The sequence below is a fragment of the Sebastes umbrosus genome, chromosome 8 (assembly GCF_015220745.1).
Source record: "Sebastes umbrosus isolate fSebUmb1 chromosome 8, fSebUmb1.pri, whole genome shotgun sequence".
Classification (NCBI taxonomy): Eukaryota; Metazoa; Chordata; class Actinopteri; order Perciformes; family Sebastidae; genus Sebastes; species Sebastes umbrosus.
In genome coordinates this window covers 11,853,079-11,878,060 of record NC_051276.1, presented here as the reverse complement: position 1 = coordinate 11,878,060, position 24,982 = coordinate 11,853,079, and the positions used below count along the sequence as shown (strand labels likewise).

General features: G+C 41.2%; 1 protein-coding gene across 11 annotated transcripts in view; it reads right to left on the bottom strand.

Annotated features, from left to right (window-relative positions):
* pde4d (phosphodiesterase 4D, cAMP-specific) overlaps positions 1-24,982 on the bottom strand; it is a 218,555-nt gene that overhangs the window by 31,733 nt on the left and 161,840 nt on the right. Inside the window, exon 1 of one of the 11 annotated variants that reach the window (XM_037779050.1) lies at positions 7,114-7,784. The exons of the other annotated variants lie outside the window; for them this stretch is intronic. Within the exon in view, the coding sequence (XP_037634978.1) occupies positions 7,114-7,178 (65 nt within the window). The 5' untranslated portion in view covers positions 7,179-7,784. Of the gene's footprint in view, positions 1-7,113; positions 7,785-24,982 lie in introns of those variants that run through there. 11 annotated transcript variants of the gene reach the window in all.

Sequence of the window (24,982 nt, the reverse complement as noted above, 5' to 3'; positions counted from 1 at the left end):
ATTAATTTTCACCTGCAATTGGCAGGTTGCTACCTGATAAATTCAATCCCTGCGTTGACGGCTTCAGGATAGAAGGTGTTGTTTTCTGTATAGATTGTAGCATCGTCTGGGACAAACTTGTGACTTTGGACTATAAACTAGTGGGTAACTCCGGGGTCTGAAAAGTGAAGCCAATGCGGAAGTGCCTTAAACTTGTGTTATTTCTAATAGCCAGCAGGGGGCGACTCCTCTGGTTGCAAAAAGAAGTCTGATGGCATAGAAGTCTATGAGTAAATGACCCTACTTCTCACTTGATTAATTACCTCAGTAAACATTGTAAACATGAGTTTATGGTCTCAAATGCTAGTTTCAAGTCTTCTTCAATACAGCATGATGTTCATTTAGTAAACTATGGTCCCATTTAGAGTCAAATATTAACATTAAGCAGGGTATGCTTTAGGGCGGGGCTACCTTGTGATTGACAGGTCGCTACCACGGTGTTGTCCGGTCTGGGAGTTGTTCGTGTTTTCGTCTTAGAACTTTAACCCTTTCACGGTGTGTTTTCAGTTCATGAAAGTCAATTTTTGGTCATCTAAAAATGTCTTATTCAGCGTTCTGTTGTACTTAGCTCCACCCTCTTGTGTCGCTTCTGATTGCAAAAATCCAAGATGGCGACGGACGAAATGCCAAACTCGAGGCTTTAAAACAGCAGTCCTCAAACCAATGGGTGACGTCACGGTGACTACAGCCACTTCTTATATACAGTCGATGCTATAAACTTAACAAACTTTTCTTAAAATCCAGGTGTTCATTGTTTAAAGCATAAATGTATCTTGAATAATCTGTTCAACAAGCTTTTTTTTGTATACTTGGCAGACAATAACATGCCTTAAGGGCTGGTAGCTAATGTTCATTGTAATCAAAGCCCAATATCTGTCTCATGTTTAAAGATGGCTCACTGAAAAATGAAAACAAGACAGAATAAAGTATTAAAAGTATTAAAAGTATTACAGTAACCTGACTAGCATACTGTGGGAAATAATTTCGCTACAGTAGCATGCAGCTACATGAGTAGACGAGAAGACGGCCTGTAAGGACAATGTTTCCCACCGGAGTAGAGTTTCATGCTCAAGTTTAGGTTGCAGGGAAAAAAGAAAAGAGGGATTGTTTGTTGCTAGAAACCTTTCAGCTGCACAGCAACAGAGCATAAGTAGGTTAAAAAACAAGAAATGTACAGTTGTAAGGGCACTGAGATAGATGAGTGGTGACTCTATACTGTAGGACGCTGCTGGGTCACATATAGGGCTAAGGACACCGCATAGCTCTTTTATCCTGTCTCTGTCTTTGGCTCTCGATCACTTCACCTTCTCTCTTTCTCCCACACACACACACACACACACACACACACACACCAAATGGCATAGATCAATGACTCATTCATATTCAGCTGTGGATCATTTGAGCAAGTATAAACACTACAGGAGTTGACGTGATAGCGCTGTGAGGAGACGTACTGGAGAAAGAGGTCATGGCAGAAGTGTCTTTGATACATAATCAGCTGAGGGGAGGATAGTGAGGCTCTGTTTTCCAACGACCATTCAGAGTTGGTGGGCCAGAAAATGCACAACAATGCAAGAGACAGTACGTAATACAAACATGATATCTTGGTCTCTTCTCAAAGTGCAAACAAGCATAGAATATAAAAAAAAAAAAAAAGCTAAAACTTTCTCTTCCAATAAAACTAGGACACAAATCTGGAGAGAATTATACAAACTGGGCACACACTTCAGTTCCAGATGTGTTTGAAAAGTGTGCCGGAGTGTTGCTAATAAACAGAGCTGTACTGTGTGCTGAAGTAGATAGACAGAGGGAAGACGACACTTGATTTATTTTAGAAAGCTGTGAGGACAAAGAGGGGAGCAGGCAGAGGTGGAAGGACAAGGAGAGACATGTCAGAGCGGTGTGTGTGTGTGTGTGTGTGTATGTATCAGCATTCAAGTGTTGTTATTTATGAGGATTGTGAGGAGTGTGTTTCCTCGCATGCATGCAGTGTCGGTGTGTGATCCTGAACAAATATGTGGTAACCTTGACCATGTTCTCAGTGCAAAACAGTGACCCGCTGCAGAGAAAGAGAATATAGAGACCAAAGACGAAGGGGTTGGCACAGATGACGCATGAGATTCAGACACCGAATAGAGAAACTGTGTTGCTTTGGTTTGGCATTGAATGCTTTGTCGGATTCTTAGTCTTTTTTACTTATTCTCAGATACTTTTTATAGTTAAAGCTATGGTTGGTAATCTTGAGAAACTAGCAAGAGTATGATAGATTTAAAACAATTATCCAACTGAAAAACCGAGCCCAGTGTTGCTAAATCTTTTCCAAAGAAAGTAGCCAGCCGCACTAGCTCCAAAAGTCCCTAAATTTAGCGAAAAAGTTGCCAAGCTGGGATTGGCTCCAGCCTCCCGCGACCCTGAATAGGATAAGCGGTTACAGATAATGAATGAATGAGTTGCCAAGTCGGCAACAGTGACGCCGACGCTTCAGCCCTTCCTCCAAAGCCACTCCCCCAAAATTATCATCATGAACGTAAACATTTTTTAGATATTTCACTAAATAAAAAAAAAATGTTTTTGTACAAAAACATAATTACATTCCTTGGTACTGGAGAGAGAATCATTTGGTACCAGTACTGGGTAGAAACTTTTCATCAGTGGCCTATGTTCGGCAAGGCCTAATTAAGTTAGTAAGTAACTGAAACTCAGGTACCATATGTATTAAATTTCAGTTCATTCAAAGTTCACAACACTGCATCACTTTACTGTAATCCAGCCTTAAAGATCATATAGACAACCTCTACGGTAGGTGAAAGGTGCCCAACTTAGAATGTGTAAAGGAATAGTCAAAAGACTGAAAATTCAGTTCTGCATCTTGTATATTTGAGAACTATCATGTTTTTCTTTGCTTAAGCTTGCACATACAACCGTGAACCTAATGTTGCAGCACATGTAGGCAAAGCAGCTAATTCACTTCCACTGTTAAATACTGTCTTTAAAGATGCAGTGTGTGGGATTTGTTGGAATCTAGCGGTGAGGTTGCAGATTGCAACCAACTGAAACTTCTCTCGTGTGCCAAGTGTGTAGGAGAACTACAGTTGCCGACGCAAAAACATGAATGGCCCTCTCCAGCTCCAGAGCCAGAGTTTGGTTTGTCCGCTCTGGGCTACTTGTAGAAACATGGCGGCCGGCTCCATGAAGAGGACCTGCTCCATATGTAGGTATAAACGGCTCATTCTAAGGTAATGAAAACAGAGCAATTCTTATTTTCAGGTGATTATACACTAAAGAAAACGTACTCATGAAGCTTATGCTGAAGTTCAGTCAGGAAGACCCTCTTTACACTCCATACATACACAAATCTTTGGGACCTGACTTCGGGCGTTTCACTCTTAGTTAACCAACAAGATTCTTCCACGATCTTCCTGAGCCAATCATATCGTTGCTATCAAATTATAAAACTGTTCTCCTCTCTGCTGCTGTCAGTTGTCATTTCAGTGCAAACCAATGCAACCTGCCTCCAGCCCATCACCTCCAGTCTTAATCATATTCAGTGCCCAGTCCTGCTCCACATCCCTTCATTAGATCTTCAGCAACTCCCTTCACCACCACCACCACCAGTGTCTAGACCGGGAGAATATACCTAATCTCACCACGGCATCACTACCCCCTTTAATATACTACGTCACAATGGAGTCTAATCGCCAAAGACTTTGCACTATTACATTCCATTTCTGCAAATAAATCCCACTAAATGCTACATACTGTTCCTTTAACATCCCGGCCAAAAAATAACTCCACGAGGCAACATGCTGTTGTTCATAAACCTCTAATTCTTAGAACAGTCCATGCCATCTTGTATGGAAAGTCAATGGGGGAGTGGGCAGGGCCAAACAATACCTAACCACCAGAAAATATGAGACAGAGGTAACAGAAAAACAAATTGTGAAGAGGCCAGCACCCACAGGACGGTCAGGCCAAGCAGATAAGTGGCTGATAACCAAGACACGTTCGCTCTATGTGGCCCGTACTCATACACACCCTTTAGTCACATGTTCACACATGAACAGAAGCAGCCATGCAAACACACATATACATTAGGCAAAATGAACTCCAATCAGGCGGCAAATGCTGGGAAAATTGGTCTTTGGCAGACAAATGGATAAGGGCGGTGGTACATCGGCTGGTGAATGTTACAGTTCATAACATTTCAAAGTCTTTACTAAAGTTTGTATGAAAGTTATAGTATATTACAAAGTTTTGTCTGTCAAAAATGATCGTTAAAGGTTTGCACTATTTCTCTCTCTATCTCTCCTTCTGGTTTTTCTTGCCCCGTCAAGTAAAACGAATCCTTCACTTTTAGTCGTGACACTATTTTAGTGCTCGCTGTCACTGCGCCTTTCAGGAAACTCAGTCAATCATGAGGGACATACAAAGAGGTCACTATGGCGATGCAGCACTATCTCAGACCACATGGTTCAAAGCCAAGGAAACCAGTTCTGCTTCTACATACATAGAGGTCTACTTAACTATGAACCTATTTTCAGTCCTATTCATCATCATCAGGTCTGAATCACTAAAGGTCAAATTTGGAAAATATGTTAGATAACTTGCATGTTGTCAATGAGAGGCCAGATAACGCGTAACCTTCAACATTTACGGCCTGCCTGAGGTGCCCAACTGTGTCCGGACAAAGGCCAGATGCAAACACTTGAGTTCAAAGTCACACGTCCCCCCACTTCTCCATGCTCTTTATCTCAGCGCACCATAACACCACTCTGGGTTTTAAAGTGGGAAAGAGGCGCTACAATAGGTGTGGAGCTAACAGGAAACATCTGATTATTCCCAAACTCAAGCTAACACGCTGGTGGACACTAAAAAGTCTGCGTACACAAACCTGCATTTACACGGTTGGGTGGAGTGGGGTCTGAGTTTGGTCAAGCCAGGGGGGCACGTCACACACCCGGACCACGTCACTGTATTAAATACGTGAGCACACAAGCACTCATGCAAGCACACAAAGGTGCAGCTAAGAAACACATATACGGATTCTTAAAGCTGCAGTGGGTAGAAATGGAGCAAATAGGATTAAAAAACGTTTTTATAAAACGATCACTATATCCTGACATTAGTGCATGAGACAGGTAATCTGAAAAAAATCATGTGTCTCTGTGGCCTCCGGTGCTCCTATTGGCATCTGCAAGATTTCACATACTGGAGGAAAACAACCAGTCAAAGCTGATTTGGTGTCTGCCGCCCAGCTTCGGTCTATGAGAGCCGGCTGTCAGTCACTTGCGATCAATGACCAAACGGTCAAAATAGGCAGCGCTGATCAAATATGAATTGATATTCTGTTACTGTAATGCCTATTTCTCACCTCAAATGTTTTCATAAACATCTTGTAGTGTATTGTTTGTGACCCGGGAGCCATGTTGAGGAAATACCAAGCACCGCCCACCAGCCGGAGCACAGCCAATAGGAACGCTCTCTCTCTGAAAGATTTTTTAAAGCCTGAAAACAGAGCCATGAAGAGGTGCAGAACTCTAGTTTTCTCTCAGAACACTTGAATTACAATATGCTGAAAGATTATTCTGGCATTTTTAGCAATGATGCCAACTAATTGTTGCCTACTGAAGCTTTAACTTGTGTGTTTAATTCTCTTCATGAGAATTAGCGTACTTAGGGAGATAACACGCACCTCTTTCTGCACATAAAACACACCCACCCTAACAACTCAGGTTTTTAAGTGATACTAATAGCCACAAATCTACTGTAAATCTTATAAGCTCAGTGATGACAATTATGAAAGACAAAGCGATGATGAGAATTAGTGAAAGAAGCCTCGATACAACAGTAAATAACAGAAGAGAGGGGGGCAGGACAGATGGAGGAGGCGGTATGCTTTGTCCAGCTGAGTACTGCTTTTGGTAGTCATTCAAGAAGATGGCTCATACAAAACCTAACACTGCCAGATCCTCAGCTTTTGACATGAGAAAAAGCTCCGTTCAGCTCTAACACTAATATATCAGGTTAATGTGTACGCTTTACACCCTCAAACCACATCATGTACAGTCTGTGATCTCCGCCGCTCAGAGAGCCACTACCCTCAAAGATCTAATTAATGTCTTCATTTCACACCAGCGTCATTTCCTGCTGGGGAGGTTGTAGAGCAGATTAATAAACTGACAATGTGAGAACACTGTGAACCCTGCAGGGAGGTCTGACAGGGTTCAAACACATGCTGCTGCTGGGCAACGCCCCCCTTCCCCACCACCACCACCCCACGGACACTGTGTATTTGTCCAGGGTTGTTCTGATCCATTTACACCTATGCCTCAGAGTACCACAATGGGGAAACTGTGAATAATAACTAATGTTAAAGCTACAGGGCAATTTGTTATTTGGAAATGAGGGCTGACAGGCAAGGACAAGTTGAGACAGGAGGGGGGAGGGAGACGAAAGGGGGAGGGCAGGGCGATTCGTGCCCCCGGCACTGCACTCTGCATCCTGCATTTATCTGGAGCCATGTGCAGACAGGAGAATGTATGGAGCGACACAACACATTCCTCAACGAACGATTCTTTTGCAGTTAAACAACCTTGTGTTTCAGACGATTTCACTGTCTGAATGAAAGCACACTGTGGGTAAGACACCAGGGTCATGATAATGTTGTTATTGAGTCTGTCTGATGATGCACAAAATACACTAAGGACAGAACAAATCTAATCTGACCACAGAGCATGTCACGCCATGCACATAAAACCAGACACAACATAACTGACATATCTACAGGGTACAGAAGGTTTCTGCAGCAAACCACGAAAGAGGCCGAGAAGTTTTGATTGACAAGAAGAGTGATGGCATTCAGGCGACAGTTGAAAGACCCACTCAAAGCACAGGGACACAAAACTGAAAAGGAAGGACTTGGGATTAAGCCGGTGAGCCGGCAGAGAAAAAGTATTTCAGAGAGCAACAAACAAGCGGTCAGAGAACAATAGAGCAAAAAACACGCACACACACACACACAACAGGATTAACATGGAAATGTTGCCAGGAGGAGAAAGTTCTAAGTCTATTTACCAGATTCCATCCGTGTTCTTCAACGAGCTGGTGGAGCGCGACCGTGGTTTAAGAATGATACTCATGGTCTGGCTTTTCCTTCCACATTACAGCTGCATACAAACACACACATAAAGCCACACCCCCCCCCTCTGGGCCACCTGGAGCCCTCTGACCAGCCCTCCGCTGTGGTCTGACCACAGTCCTCACTGGTCTGAGGTGATCCAGTGGAAGCTTGCTTCAGTCAGCGTTAGTTCAGTGGAGTTGTCAGGTCTGCCAAGCTGCTTGAGACCAAACTCTTTGTCTAAGATTATTCCACAGTGCTGCTGCTCCTCCTCGAGCTCTGATCGCTTGAGAGTAGGTGGTTCTTTGCCCTGCTCTGCCTCTCTCTCTCTGTCACTCACTTGCACTTATCTTTCTTGCCAGTTCAGCGTGCGATCTTCCTCTTTCCTAAACCAGCCATGCACTCACTCTGCTCCACTTTCTCACTCTGCTTCTCTCTTTCAAGTCCCCGAGTTTTTTTTCCCTGACTGGTGGAAATAAGATCTCCTCTTCCTCTCCCTGCTTACCTCTGTCTCCCTTGCTCTCTTTTTTACGACTGTGTCCCCTGTCTTTGAGATTACATGCCTCTCCTATGCTGTCTCTCTGCCTCCCTGAGCTGCAGCTTGCTTATGTCTGGAGTGGGAGGGGTTGTTTTGGTAGTAATTCCTTGAAGGGCGGGACTTGTATCCCCCAGCAATCCTAACAATCGTCTCAAGTGTCAATCACTCGGCTGCCACAGTAACCTTAAACCAACAGCTAAAGTATGTCAGTGATCGGGAGAGACTGTATAGTGTTGGCTGACTGTGATCAGTCCAATGAGAGAGGCAATAAAGCAAAGGATTTACTGGAAAGCTCATGATTTTGTTTTTACTGCCACATGGTAGCATTATTAAAATTGAGAATAACACGTGTGGGAGGGAAAATATGTGAAAGGAAATGAGGATAAAATTAATTTGACTTTTACTATTAATCGTAGCAAGCTTTTTTAATGATGACACATGACATCTAATAATGAATAAACTAACTTACTAACTGCATGGTAAACAGAAAAGCAGCATGTTTTTCAAACTGCCTCAAGAGTTTTAACATTGATAAATATATCATTTTAGTTTCTAACTTGCTCATAATGTATATTTATTAGAGCTGTCAATCGATTAAAATATTTAATTGTGATTAATCGCATGATTGTCCATAGTTAATCGTGATTAATCGCAAATTAATCACACATTTTTTGTCTGTTCAAAATGTACATTAAAGGAAGTTTTGTCAAGTATTTAATACTCTTATCAACATGGTAGTGGGCAAATATGCTAGCTTTATGCATATGTATGTACAGTATATATTTATAATTGGAAATCAATTAACAACACAAAACAATGACAAATATTGTCCAGAAACCCTCACAGGTACTGCATTTAGCTTTAAAAAAATATGCTCAAATCATAACATGGCAAACTTCAGCCCAACAGGCAACAACAGCTGTCAGTGTGTCAGTGTGCTGACTTGACTATGACTTGCCCCAAACTGCATGTGATTATCATAAAGTGGGCATGTCTATAAAGGGGCGACTCGTGGGTACCCATAGAACCCATTTTCATTCACATATCTTGAGGTCAGAGGTCAAGGGACCCCTTTGAAAATGGCCATGCCAGTTTTTTCCTCCCCAAAATTTAGCATAAGTTTGGAGCGTTATTTAACCTCCTCCATGACAAGATAGTATGACATGGTTGGTACCAACGGATTCCTTAGGTTTTTTGGTTTCTTATGATGCCGGCATCTTCACTCTAGCTTAAAACTGAGCCTGCTACAACCTAAAAGTCACAAGTTGCGTTAGTGTGTTAAAGAAATTAGTGCCGTTATAACAAATTTGCGTTAATGCGTTATTATCGTGTTAACTTTGACAGTCCTAATTTATATATACAGTCATTTTTATGTATAATTTTCTTTAGTTCTCCACACCAACAGAAGCTCTTGGGAGCACAAACATTTTCTGTAGTGTTAAACCTCTGTGGCAAAAAAATGTGTCGCAGCATCCTCTTTAAAGCCACTTTGTGCTGCTGCCCTTTGCACAAACAGAAGAGAAGAGAGAGAGAGAGAAGAGGTCCCAGTAACACACAGCATTCAGGTCCAATGCATATCTTTCCCCGGAAGCCTTAAACTTTCATTTACTGCATGCAGTCATGAATTGTGTGAACCAACTCAATCTTGGAACCAGCTATCGTTCCCCAATTTCCCCCCAGGGATCAATAAAGTATTTCTGAGTAATTCTGAGTAATTCTGGTTCCGACAAAGGATAAGCCTCTGGGAGGCAAGGGGCTATGTTTTTGGGGTTCCGGTGTAGCCAGCGGATATCCAGGCCAAGACTTCCTTTTCTGTGCGCTGTTCATTATTTACAGTCCGATTAGCAACTTGAGAAGCAAGACTGGAGCTGGCGTTGAGAGACGATGTGTACGACCGGATTGTTTCACAAGTAGCCAGTTTACAAGCTAATTTTAAGCCTATAAAAAGCTAAATCATCGCCAGACGATAATGTCATTTAAGATGGACTGTTTACCAGGGCCGATTCTAGGATCAGATGAGCGTCAAACACTCTGCCTTTTCTGCATTAAGTTATGGCAGAAATGAATTATGTCTTGAGGTCAGAGGTCAAGGGACCCCTTTGAAAATCGCAATACTACTCACACTACAAACGGAAACCAGAACGCTTCCGATGCCAAAATCTCTACATGTGAATGCAAAATCTATTTATAGAGATTAGAACCAACTAAACTTATTCCAGCACTCTCTTCAAAGACTTATTATTATATTCCACTTAAACAGAATGATATATCATACCCAAGACGGAGTAGGTTAATTTGATTTTAATTTCCTTTTTTTCATATAAAAACATCAGTACCTTGCTGGCTGTAAAATAGAAGCATCAGTGTGTTACTGTCTATGAAATAGGTGTGGAGCTCAGAAGGCATCGTCTGCTGTCAGAGTTGTGTGCAAAAGAGCTAACATTAGCACTCCACCAGGCAGACAGGTGTGTCGGCTGCCTGTCTGGCATGTCAATCACACATGAATGAGTAGAGAAAAAGCAAGCTACTCCACCTTTGTATGCACTCCATGTGTTTCATGTGTGTAGCTTGTAGTATGTTGGAGGATCACAATGTAAATAAGACATTAATCAACCAATAAAGTAAAACACACAAAAAGAAACCAGTATAGTGGGATATAAAAGTCAACATTGTAAGCATGTGCTATTTCAGCCTGGTATACAACACGCATACACAGACACATACAGTATAAGGATTGTTTTGCTTTCAAGCATTATCCTGCATCTCTACATCCTGCTCTAGTGCTGCAGACAATTATTTCTGAGCCTTTTGTAGTTCTCTCTGTTGCAGTTATCTATTGGGGATGAAGTGAAAACACAGCACCAGATCAGCAAACACAGCTAAAAAGTAGGACACAACAATTGCTGCGTCCCCAGTTGTAGCTCCAAGACGTAAAAAACTTCAACAAGAAACGCAGAAAAAAAAAAAACAACACGTGTAACCAGAAAACACTGAAGCATCAGCATACACATTATGCCAGCCCTCTCAACTTGAAAGCAGTGAGAATATTTACATGTCATCAATACTGCAACTGGCCGTAGGCGTTAGTAACAAGAGATGGACATCAGTCAGAGGATGCCTCTCTTTTGTTCAAAAGAGGGTAGGGTTCAAGAGAAAAAAAAAAGCACCAGAAAAGGAAATGCATCCATCTCCAGCTCTTATGAGGGAAGAATAAATTGCTCATTACACCCATAGACTAATAATACCGCGGTCACCCAGTTCATGGCCGCTGATGCTTCAGAGAATATTACATAGATGTGCTTTTATGTCAGGGAAGAAAGGAGGCAGACCTGAGGTAAGAGCGACACAGATGACGTATACTAATTTCTTGTATACGAACATGGAGATGAGCTCCCATGCAGACACATGGACAAAGTAACTAGGCCCTGCACTACTAATCTAAAAGTGCATGAAAAAATCAGATTGCGGTGTAACCATGTACTGATTTAATGGCTTCCTTCCATATCACCATGTGTCAATCAGTTTCAAATTTCATGCCAGAAAAGGAATGAACACTAATTAATGAAAGACACTTGACATCTCTTGGTAAGTGCATCTGATTTCATACTGGCAGGGTTGATGGTTGATACTGTATGTTTTACGTTGATATAAAAATATGAAAAAATATGTGTGGAGCACCTGAAGTGAGTTACTGTACAGTGAATCGAATAGGCACATCTAATGCTTTCAGTGCGGCATGGCAGAACGGTGGAGTTTATAGCTTGGTCAAAGTGGTGAAACTAATCCTATTACCACGGTCTGCACATTCCAAGCGGTCGAGGAAAGAGCAACAAAAGAGAACAGTTTCCTTAAGAAAACTCATTCCTCTGCCCTGAAACCACACGAATCCCAAATGAAAACACGGCAGACAGCATGATGACAAGGCTTATGCAAACATTATTCATCAATAGTTCAATATTTAAGAAACTGAACACATTTAGACCACATTATTTTACTGTTTAGATAGAAGCAATCAGCAAACTGGGACTGAATCAGTGGGAAAGTGCTTCTCGTTTTCCGCTCTACTGTTTCTTGTGAAAAACAAAGTAGCCAACAAGTGCATACAAAGACAAACACTCACATATCATAATGAGACTTTTAGGCTACACTACTGCCATCGCCAGGAAGCAGAGGTGTAAGAAACTGAAAATGAAAACTAATGAACCTAGGTTGAATTTGCAGGATGCAAGAATGTTACTGCACCCAGAAGTCAGAATCAAATTGTATATTCAGAATGAATCAATCTTACTTGTACTACTTACAACACCATGTAACTCCCTGTATGCCAGAAAAGATCAATATCTCAGCCTGAAAAACAATTTGTATTTTCTATTTTTTTCTGTTCGAGGTGATAATGTGTCTTTATTTAAAAAAATAAACCAATAACAACCTGATTATTCTGATTGTCGATCAATCTGTCGATTATTTCTCGATTAATCGATTAGTTGTTTGGTCTATAAAATGTCAGAAAAATACCAAAGCCCAAGGTGACGTCCTCAAATGTCTTGTTTTGCCCACAACTCAAAGATGTTCAGTTTACTGTCCATTTACATGTACATTTAAGAAGCTGGAATCAGAGAATTTTGACTTTTTTTTTGGATTAATTGATTATCAAATTAGTTGGCGATTAATTTGACAATTAATCAATTCATTTATTGTTGCAGCTCTAATGCCAAAGCTGCGGGGATCTTGTTTATACATTTCTCACCACTATACAGTAGGAAAATTAACATTTATATACATTACGTTACCATCTTCATTGTTCATCTAATTATTTATAATGAATTTTCTGTTTCTTTCTTTTGAGTTTTGTTTTAAGTTTTGCAAGATAAAAACCCCAACCTTTTCCGTAGGTGCCCAATACAACCAATAAATAATTGAATGAATGGATGAATTTCAGTTTTTAGGCAAAATAAAATCTTTATTCATGTAATAGAAAGTAACTACTACATTAATTGTAGGCTAAAACTAGTATGTTAGTGACTTATTAAAACTCTTAGTGCACCATCTAGTAAGCACCACTTTATCCTATGATTATTCTATGTCTTACAGTAATTATGTTCTAAGCAATTCTGTGCAACTCAGAGAACCAGGGCCATCTAGTGGTTAAAAAATGGTATAACTGTTGCCATAAAAAACTGTTTCATAGATTAAGTGACCACAGAAATTGACAAAATGATTGATTTTGTTTAAAAGAAGACCTCTCCCATGAAGCAGGTTGAGTATATGGTGCAGATAAACACACTCAGTAAATGCTGGTATATATAGCACTTAACTAAGGAGCAGGCAGTGAGCACAGATGGCTGCTCCACAGTATTGACAAGGCACCATCCATATCTATATGTCTACAAACGCCAACAGCCATTACTGTTGCTTCATATTCAGATACTATAGAGGCACAAACACACACAATTGAACTTTATGTTGATGCACCCATACACATCAGATGATATCACATCTTGGTTTTGTCTGGGGTCGCTGAGTACGTATTAGTCAGAGAAATGCAGTATGAAAATGGGTCTAACAAGGTCTAAACACTGTCTGTGTGAGCTTTAATGGACAGAGAGTGCTCTGATGATTAGCCTATGCTCTGCTGTGATTATGAACGGACTTGTCCTCTTCATCACCTTGATGCTTCAGATGATGACCTGCTTATTTATCATTTACCTGGCTCTTAACCATATTTTGTGAAAGCAGAATAGCTCACGGAACACAGAGAGACACAAACAAGCACATACACACAACTACACGCACTTCAGGTCGACACTATAGGTTCAGCAGAGCAAACAGCAGAACTACAGCTTCGACAGAGCTCTAACAACACAACCAGCCACCAAGCAACCACCATTTACACAACGCTCGGGCTGTGAACACTGTTCCAGTTCTGTGTTGTCCAGGTGGAGCTATTCATCAGCTAATGTTCTGATAAGAGAGAACACACACACAAATTACATTTACACTCAAAGAGCAATAAGAAAGACAGATTTTAAGCTCGGCTGATGTTCAGTTTTACTAAGATTTCCTCCTGGGTTGTCTTACTGCTTCTTACTCTAATTAATTTACTCCATCTCAACTTCTCACATGCAAGTAATGGTTGGATATAAACCATAGAGAAAGAGCAACATAAGCAGAAGCTGGCAACACAGAACACTGAATATCAAACTATTTAAAGAATGCAGATAATATGAAATACTTCCACATGAAAACAAATCCTTTAAATCCACAGTACAAGACAGAAAATTTAGGCTAAGGTCACATCACTTACACGCTTTCCCCCTTCCCTCCCACATACCCTCTCCTGCCACGAGGTTTGATGTCGATGGGCTTGTTTGTGGCGTAGGGCGAGCCGTTGGAGCAGGCGTGGCGATAGCGGGCTATCCTCTCCAAAGATAGATAATCTGAGTTGACAGGCAAACTCATTTTGGCGAGGCTCTCAAGCACTGCCACACACTTGTGTCAAGACAGATGTAGAGAGAGAAAAGATAGAACGGCAAACCTGATAAAGCTATCTCTATAGGAGGGAGGGAGAGAGGGGTAGGTGAGGAGAGGAGAGGAGAGGAGAGGGCTCAGCATGGGTGTGACTTGATCGGGAAAAAGATGGAGAGAGATGGAGAGCGAGAGATGCAGGAGAGGGAGGAGCAAAGTGCAGAGGTAGAGCAAACTAATTTATCTTTTCTCTCACATAACCATCAGTAATGCCACAGGAACCATATGTTTTTAGTGATAACGTAGACTTGCTACACTGTTGTATGTACAATGCCAATCTACTTCAGGTAAAGCTTTATGATGGATAAGAGGAATGAGATGATTAGTGTATATTATAGCTGAACAGTAAGATGATAATGATCATGTCATTGAAGAACTCCAGATTTAAACGTAAACATCAGTTTTAACAGTGAAGTTGCTCCCACTGCAGGTAATGCTGGAGTTTTTATCATCCATACTGCCTGCTTCTCCATGCACACCGCCAGTAGGTAAAATTATACCAGAACCCAAATTTGATTATTGTACACTGGCCAGCACAAACTGATCTATTTATGGACTTAATATATCTATCGAAGGTCTATTCTTTACCTGACAAGTGCAAGAGATGTTACAGTTCAATGAGGAAGAGCAATTTCCCCTCAGATAATTTGACAACTTGGTTAGATTTAGGCAACTTAATTACTTAGTTAGGTTTAGGAAAAGATCACGGGTTTGGGTTAAAATAACTCCAAGTTACATGACAAATAAATCAACACTGAACTCTGGTTTAGCACGGGTATGAACACCGGTCCCCTGGGTGAAAGTCCAGTGTTTTTTGACCCACCCGTCCACCCGGTCCTCCTCCGAAAACTGCGTTTGCCGCTCTTTATATGTACTGGTTACATATGAATTGATTTTGTGGGATATACACAAATTACAATCCAATAATTTTTGTAGGTATAGTTACAAACGGTGTATGAGAACAGCCTGAGTAACAGGTACCATATAAACCATTCCATATACATTTAAAAGTGTTTTTATCTTTGGTCTCTATCCATTTTTCCGAATTGTAGGGAGGCTCTCTAAATCATGCGCTGTCATCCAAATCTAGTATAAGTTACAATGTGAGGGGTAAGATTTATACACGTTATATGCCCTTACAGGACAAATAAAACATACTGACTTTCCAACTATTCCAATTTCCAATATACAGCAAAAATTAGTAATACGAGTAACAAACAGAAAACCTTGAAGAATGAGGAAATTTGCTTCATGTAGCTAAAATATCTCATAATTTACATGTCAAACTAACTGCTGATTAGCACCAAAGTGAACAGTGGGATACAGAAATTCAAGCATGTCTATTACAGTATATAAACTGTAAAACAAAAACGAAAAAAATCAGGTTCAGTATTTGAACTGATTAAACCAAGAACCAGATGACTAAGTCACTTCATATCAGTGCATTATTTTGACAAAAAAAAGTATAATTCTATTTAATGAAATTGAATGAAACCAACCTAAATTTGCCAGTCCCAAGCCCCGTCTCAATCCCCAACCCTTGGTAATAGCTAATTTCCACCACTAAGGGGGAGCAGAGTACAACAATAAACCATCTGGAAGCAGCAGATCATGAGTAATACATGAGTAATACATGTCAAATCAACAGCAGTAACTACAATTTGAGCTAACAGCAGGAATTAGTAGAGCAGATATACAGTATGTTGTATATATTTTTTTTTTGAAAATGAAGCATATAGCTGTGTTTGTAAATAAGATGTCATAATATTAAGAGCTGCAAGTGGAACGAGATCAACTGAGCATGAATATTTATGAGCTTTCAAAGGAGATTACTGTCATTTGTCATCGTGTATTATCATTTTCAGACACTATCAAGATAAAACCTTATCCCTCTGATAAATGTCTTAACTGCTCTCAGCTGTCAGCAGGGGGCAGTCTGCTCTGCAGAGAAAATGCAGCTACAAGAGCTCAACCGTCAGCAGCTCAAACACACAGAGCCGTGAATCTCTGTGGAGTCACGGCTTCTGCTCAGCTCTGACAGAAGCAGCCAGCATGTGACAACAGCTCCTGGGTGGACAGGGAGGCTGTCAAAGTCACAGACACAACGACAGACACAACAGGCTTCAACACTCGCACCGAACATCTGAACATCGCCACATGAGCGCATGCACGCACACACACAAGTGCCGACTGAGCGCAGGCACTATGAGCACACACACCACAACAAGTACAGCCAGATAAAATGCACACAGATCAATGCACAAGGCTTCACAGATCTCTGACAAACACACAACCTGTAACACAAGCATATGTCTGCCGAGCTGCCTGGGTCGGCCACACGCCGTCAGTGGCGGCGACGAGCTGTGACGGAGCACCAGGTGACGGTGCGACTGTTGTCACTCAGTGTCCCTGAGGCTCAAAGCCATAAAACCAGAACCGCTGTATCTGAATGTTGAAACGTGTACATACAAGCAGGCAGCAACACCTTTTCAAATACTAGATGTGGGTAGCGGCACAGTTCAATGATTTATTGCAAATCATATTTTAAAGGGATGTAGGTACTGGGAATATTGTTGGGATTCAACCTGGTAGATAAAGGAAGAAAATTCAACAAATTCTATAATGTTATATAACAATGACATTTCATTGCTGCATAAAAATAAACTACGCGTGAAAAGTAACACGAGCGAAAAAAGCTGATTAGAGTGATCGGTGAGACAAATGAGCAGGCAGGGATGCAGACTCCACAGGTCAAGTACAAAAGTGCATAGACAGCTAATTGACTGGCTGCGTGCCAGAAAGACAGGGAGGACTCTACTCTCATGACTGGCAGGGTCAGCCACCTTGTTAGGGGCTTAAGATCGATGGGACCTGACAGACCGACTGGGACAGAGGCAGAAGGGAGGATGGAAACGGTAGCGATCAGGTCATTTAAGTCAAAGCTGCAGTGGATAGAAATGGAGCAAATGTGATTAAAAAAAGTTATTTTCATAAAACGGTCACTATATCCTGACAGTATTGCATGAGACAGGTAATCACCATGTGCCTCTGTGTCCTCCGGCGTCCTCCTGTGCTCCTAATGTCACCTGCAAGATTTCACAGACAGGAGGAAAAAAAACAGTCTGAGCTGATCTCGTTACTGCAGGTTTGTTTTAACGCCACTAATTTCTTTGATGCATTAACACAATTTTCAATTTTTAGGTTGTAGCGGGCTCGGCATAAAAGCTACAGTGAAGATAGTGGTGTCATATGAAACTAGAAAATCTAAGGGAATCCATTATTAAAACCATGTCAAGAAGGAGGTTAAATAACGCTCCAAATTTTGACGAGGAAAAACTGGCATGGCCATTTTCAAAGGGGTCCCTTGACCTCTGACCTCAAGATATGTGAATGAAAATGGGTTCTATGAGTACCCACGAGTCTCCCCTTTACAGACATGCCCACTTTATGATAATCATATGCCGTTTTGGGCAAGTCATAGTCAAGTCAGCACACTGACACACTGACAGCTGTTGTGGCCTGTTGGGCTGCAGTTTGCCATGTTATGATATGAGTATATATTTTTTTATGCTAACTGCAGTACCTGTGAGGGTTTCTGGACAATATTTGTCATTGTTTTATGTTGTTAATTGATTTCTAATAATAAATATACACATACATTTGAATAAAGCAAGCATATTTGCCCACTCCTATGTTGATAAGAGTATTAAATACTTGACAAATCTCCCTCTAAGGTACATTTTCAACAGATAAAAAATGTGTGATTCATGTGCAATTAATCGCATTAATCCACAGCCTGTTAGAGACTGGGCTCTTTGCCTCACTGGTACTCTGGGTGAAGGCTGAAGTACTGTTCTCTCCTGCACTTCAACAAACAAGGTTTATTTAATGTAATGACATCGGGGCAGCAGTTAGGATGAGGACACCGTTACGCTGACTAAGATAATCTTAGATGACATTCATGCAACAACAGCAGTGGCTTTTTTTACACTGTTTCCCTCCGAAGACAAATATTAAGATGGACTGTGAGGAATTAAGAGATACAGGAAGGACAATGGCAGCTTATTCAGTTGGCCCTCAAAGCTTTGTCCAGAGACAAACACAGAACGTGACAGGGAGGGGAAGGATCTGCTTTCTAACCATCTTTCAGGTTCAACAGCTTCATGTGGGCTAATTGAATTGTATAGAAAGCAACGGTGTGATATAGCATGATGAAAAAATAAGGTACAAGTGTCGCTTGTTGCAGCTTAGTGCCATGGCAACTGCACCTCCACTGCCGTTACAAAAAAAAATGAATATGATTACAATGATTGGTCAATTTGTTTTCAAGTATGTAAATCAGCAAAGGTAATTTGATTAATAGACAACAATAGAGATTCCTGCGGCACTGTATTTCAGCCAGTCAGCTGTTATTATGTGTGTCAAGGAGCAATTCCTTTGCCTCAGCTAGACACGCACTTCCTGCCTGCCTTTACAGTCCCCTGCAAGGTTTCATGTTTATAATGTGGTTGCCATGGTGACCTGGCAGAATTCAAAAGGGACAGGTAAGTCCTGACAACCAATCAGCCTTCAGTTGCTAAGGATACAGCGGCAGATAGTGTAATGAGAAAATGAGAGTGACAGTGGGCTTCTCAGGGGGTCAAGGATGGAAAGATGGAGTGAAGCCGCACAATCAACGCTGATTGTTTTATTTGAGGTTTAAAGACGAACATGTTAACACGCCCTCAAAATGATCAACCCACTTGATTGTAGGATGTGACTGCGGTCCATGGCAAGAAATTAACTATTCACAGCAGCCATGCATGACTTACCTGTGCTCTATTTATACATCCAGCTGACTCACAGACTGGAGAGAGGATTTAAGCTGGCTGAACTATTGTTTGTCTCACAGACTCAGCAGAGCACAAAGGAGAATAGAAAGCATCCCCCGCCACAAATTAATAAAAAGAAAAAAGTCTGAAGAAGCGTGACCGCTAAAGATAAGACCAACAAAAGCTTCTACTCGTGCTGTGCATGTGTGTACTGCGAGGGTGTGTGTGTGTGCATCTGGCTGCGTGCACTGACAACATGAGTGTGTCGTGACGTGTTAAGGCTGAAGTGATGCTGGACAGTATGAATGTGAGAATCATGTACTAAGACCAGAATGAAGAAATCTGGCTCAGAGGAAGAGAAGCACTTGTGTCAGCACAGCTCTCTGAGTCACATTCACATCAGAAATCTGACAAACAAACATAACGGAATCAGAAAGGGATGAAACTAACCAGCTTTTTCATTACTAATTTACATTTTTTTATTTGACTAATTTATTATTAATTGCTGTTGTCATAAAAAACAAATTTAAATGTCAGAATTTCCCCAAGGGGACGCCTTTTACTTGGTTTCGGTTTTATCTGACTAACAGTCCAAAACCTGACCTTTTGGGTTTGATAAAACCACATCTTCATGTGCACAAATGCAGATTCCATGCAGACTTAAAGGTTTGCGTCTCAGGGCTCAAACATATGTCTGAAACAGGCAAATTGTGGTAAAAGTCACAGAGTCTGCACTTGTCTTCTGTAGTCACCTCTCTGACGGACTTAATTTGCTGTTCAGTAGACTTCATAGGTACATTTTAAAAACCTAGTGCTTTTAAAAATTTAAAAATGGTGAAAAATTCCAAATTACATTTCCCCAAAACTAAAGGATACATCTTGAAATTGTTGTTATATCTGACCTAGGGCAGCAACTAATGATTATTTTCATTGTCAATTATTTCCTCAATATCGATTAGTTGTTTGGTCTATAAAATGTGAGAAAATGGTGAAAAATGTTGATCAATGTTTCCCAAAGCCCAAGATGACATCTTCAAATGTCTTGTTTTGTCCACAACTCAAAGATATTTACTGTCATAGAGGAGTAAAGAAACCAGAAAATATTCACATTTAAGAAGCTGGAATCAGAGAATTCAGACTTTTTTTTCAAAAAAAAACTATTCAAACCGATTACTCGATTATCAAAAGAGTTGGGGATTAATTCAATAGTTAACAACTAATCGATTCATCGTTGCAGCTCAAAACTTACCAGTAGTGCAAAACGTATGTTCATGTCATTTACAAAGCTATAAAGCCAAGAGAAGCAGGACATCTTGACCGTTTGTTTACTGTTGCATCTTTACTATTTGTGAAACTGGAACTATCAAATGTTTGACAGCTTTGCTTCATAAATGACTTAAATAATGACTTAAACAGTGTTGATTTTCTTTCAATCAACTCATTGATGTGTTGACTAATTATTTCAGTATTATCAATGTCATTTGACAAGATCTACACAAGCAAATGTATAAAATAAAATGTAGTGTTATTGTGGTAATGATGGCCTCTGAGCGAGACAAACGGCGTTACCACGGTTTTGCACTTGGTGGCTCACGTTACCGCAGTCTTGGAAAGGGAGCAGAGGGGTACTCAGTTGGTTGCAATACACACTGTACCTTTAATGAACAAATAATCCTTGAACCAATTTAAACATAACACACTCACAAAGAAAAAGGAGAGCTGTACCTGCCACCTCCCACATATTGTCTAAAACAGTAAACCACAGTACACAAATAAAGTCACCAGACCACTGGCTCAAACACTAACAAAAGCAACTGTGGTCACAGTGTTGACCATCAATCTCAAAAGCAATCCTGTAAATTAAATTTGTTGTGCCAGGTTGAGCATAGAACAGCACAAGAAACCCTCACATGAAATGTGTTTCTGGGTATCCCTTCATGTGCCTGTGAGTGATTCTTTGTCTATGAAGCGTGCACAAGTTTGTGTGTGTACTTGCAGTACATGTTGAGTAATAATATCATGAAATGCTACAGCTTCTCATCATCAGAGCGGCACACCGGTCCTGCAACGCTTTCTGAGGGTCTGCTGTTAACTCAACACCACACAGTGCACACACTCAGTAATGGACATCAGACACTGTCTTGGCCAGCAAACAGAGACAGTTTTGTTGATGGACACATTAATGGAGAGATGAATGGATGGATGATAACAGGATGCAGACACCCATGGATTGCACAATTTTCTCAATAGGCTCTTGCACACATGGACACGCACAGTTCAAGCTGTAGTGCACCGCAAGCACATGGTGAGGCTAATAGGTTTAACCTGGCAACAGTCCCAGTGATGTCAGAGTAATCCCTCATTAAAACCCTGATGACATCACCACACTGGTGAGAGTGTGTGAGAGCTGGGGCCCCATGCTTACAGAGAGGTTTGCAGAGTGTGTCCATGTCTGTACAATATGTGTGTGTGTGGGAGGGAGGGATACCCTGCCAGTGAGAGCCAAGGTTGTCCTCGCTGCTTTCCAGGTAATCCAGGTTAAGATGTTCCTCAAAACACGCACAGGGTCTCAGGGGCTCATCTGAATTACACTATGTCCTCATATGCAGTTTATTAAGGACACCTCCCCATTCACACGAACAACTTTAACCTCCAGACAAGAGGTGTAAGGAGATGGTAGAAAGGGTTGATAGGAACCGGTTAACCCTGCGTGCAAACATTAGCAGGCTGAAACAAACTGCAGACTACAATTCTGTTATTATTGGCTTCCATTTCAAATTTGAAAATAACACTGGAAGTCCGCTTTGTCTTGAAAAGCTTAGCTGCTTTGAGGTGTGTTACTACTTAAGAGTTATAAAATAGAAGCTTTTCTTCTGTGCTGTCTTGTAGACATGAAATTGTCATAATTAGCATATGAAGTCTTGAGTTATGGCCAAAAAAATGTTTTGTCTTACCACCAAATGACTACCAAATTCTAATCAGTCCATCCTCAAGTCCAAATGGATGTCTGTGCCAGATGTAATACAATTCCCTCCAGGCGTTCCTGAGATATCGCTTTCACGAGAGTGGGATGTACGTGAGGTCACAGTGACCTTGACCTCTGACCACTAAAATCTAATCAGATCATCCTTGTGTCTAAGCGGATGTTTGTGCCAAAATCTAAGAAATTCCCTCCAGGCGTGTCTGAGATATCACGTTCACAAGAATGGACCGGACGGACGGACGGACAACCCGAAAACATAATGCCTCCAGCCATGGCTGTTGCCATTGCAGAAGCATAAAAAAACTATGTTACTAAGAGGTCTGAAGAGAAATGGCACATTCAAGCTGATAGGTGAGCTACAAATATGCAAATAAAGTATGCAAATAACAGGGACGTGGAACCATAAAAGTAGAATAGGAGTAGAACGGACATTGAACTGTTTGCCGTGGTAATTTGACTAGTACAAAAGAAAATGGTGTTTGTTGTTTGTTGTTCTGGTCACAACACATGTCAGTAAGGCTGTAAAGTGTTGCTTCGCTTCTAAGTCGGCAGCGGAGGTAGTCACAGAGCCAAATCATCATCTGTTAAAGGAGCAGTGTATAGATTCCTCTCCCCTGTGCCAAGCGTGTAGAACAACTATGGTGGTCAACGCAGAAACACGAATGGTCCTCTCTGTACGTGGGAAGTGAGTGGTGAAGCAAGAGACAGAGAGCAGCAGCGACGGCAGTGAGTAACGTTATCAACTCCGACCCAAGCAGAAAAGTTAATAGTGTTTGGTTTGTCTGTTCTGGGCTACTGTAGAAAGATGGTGGTGCAACATGGCGGACTGTGTGGAGAGAGGACCCCTATGGAGATATAAACGGCTCATTCTAAGGTAACGAAAACACAACGATTCTTATTTTCAGGTGATTATACACTAAAGAAAACATACTTATTAATATCATATTCCATTTCTGCCAATAGATCCCCCTAAATGCTACACACTGATCCTTTAAAGCCAATTCAAAGTACTAAGTTTCTATATGTGGAACTGTGCAGAAGATCATTTCAGAGCAGCTTTTCCTAGTTCAGTGCATTAAGGACATGGATAAAGTGGAATAACTGAAGAGTGAATCATCTAGTCTGAGGACGTGCACGCCAGCATCTGAATTTAGTGTCAACAGCATGAATCTCTCCTTGCAGGTGGCAAAATTGCAGATTGGTGGTGGTGCTGATGTAAATGCATATGGACCCTTTATAGTCAAGATGTTGCAGGAAAATGAGGTTGACTTTATCTTACTTCAACCCACCAAGTCCTCTAATTTCAACCCAATAAGAGCACATTTGGGAGGACATGAAACAGGATCTTTGCAGCATGAATGTGCTGCTGGAAAGAACAAAACTCCCCGTGGAACAGTCAGCAAAAAGGGGGTCAGTACTGGCTGCTGTGTGCCAAATTAAGTGGCTGCTGGTGGAAAGTGGAAATTAAGTGTAGATATTCAGTGCTGTCACACAAATATTCTGTCATTGTCAATGTTCTTCTCTGTCCTGCTGAGAGAGTGTTATTCTACACCCTGCAATGTGAGAGTCTGCCGTACCGGATGGATGAGTGTAACAGTTAGGGTCGTGCAAGTGGGAGTGTATTTCCTCTAAGGAAGCACTGCACAATTGCATTCATAATATACCAGTGCATGCAAAAAATACAGTGAAATATGTAGACTAAACATTGGTTATAAAAAGAGTTTGAATATGTAGAGGTTGCAAAGGAAATCTGACAATGCACCAATAAAAGTGGACAAAAGAGAAAAGCAAAAACAAACAATGATCAAAGAAAACTCTCAACTGTTCAACCAGCTAAATAATGCAGCATAAAATAAAACATTATACATGAAGACAACTCATTCACCTTCCTTTACCCTCACAAGTTTCCTGGCAAGCATTATCTGGAATTATAATACTGTTTAAGTCTGTAATATTTCTAAATCCAACCAGGTATGCGTGTGTGTATGTGTGTGTGTGTGAGGGGACTCCCTCTTCCAGCCTAAGCCTCTCTAATCTGTTTGTATACCTCCTCATATATACGTCATCGTGGCAATCCTAATCACCATCATCACGAGCAATTCCCCCCTGATATGAACATCGTCATGCTTTCCTGCTAATAAGAGGTAATTCTCACAACCTTTGTGATGTCTAATGGCCGTGACGCAGGCCACAAGGGAGGTGGTTGAACTAAAAACAGCTGACAGAGTCTGAGATCTTTTGGGAATGAGTGTAATTTTCTTGGAGAAGTCAACACACCTTTGGAAATCAGAATCTAAAAGGGGTTACTCGCTCAGTTGCGGCCTCTCACGAAAGCAGCAGCTAAGAAATCAAAGCCAGATGAACCCCAAACACACACAACTGAGAGTGAGCAGAGACGCATAAACCCTTCAATCTTAGTGTATCTTAAAGAAAACCCCCGGGCTAGGCCTCCACACATCTTTTTGTTTCATTACAACTGTTTGTTTTGTAGCTGTGGTGGGAGTATATGACAAGCCGTTCTCAGAGAGCTGCTTTGTTCCTGCAGGAAAGGGCCTGGGCATGATAACATCTGTTGGCTAGCCGCAGGCTTTGTTTGGGTCAAATAGTGACGTACGCGGCTGCACAGCGGCACTCCAACTCACCATAGACTGAGTAATGATATTTCCTCATTTCTTTGTATTTTGTCACTGAATCAGCAATGGCATTTGAAGGTCAGGAAAATTAGAAAGACATTTGATCTACGTTTTTATCAACACATTTTTTATAGGGTTCTCAACCTATTGTAACTTAAGGCCCACTTCTGATCGTTAAAAAATTTCCGAGGACCACCTTCCCAAATAGATGTCAAACTGGGCTATAATTATATGTTGCGCCACTGTCAGGTGTAATGACCTACATAAATATTCAGCTTACCCTCACCCATTACTGCCAGCCATTATGAATCCAAAGTATTCAGGGTCATATTTCCG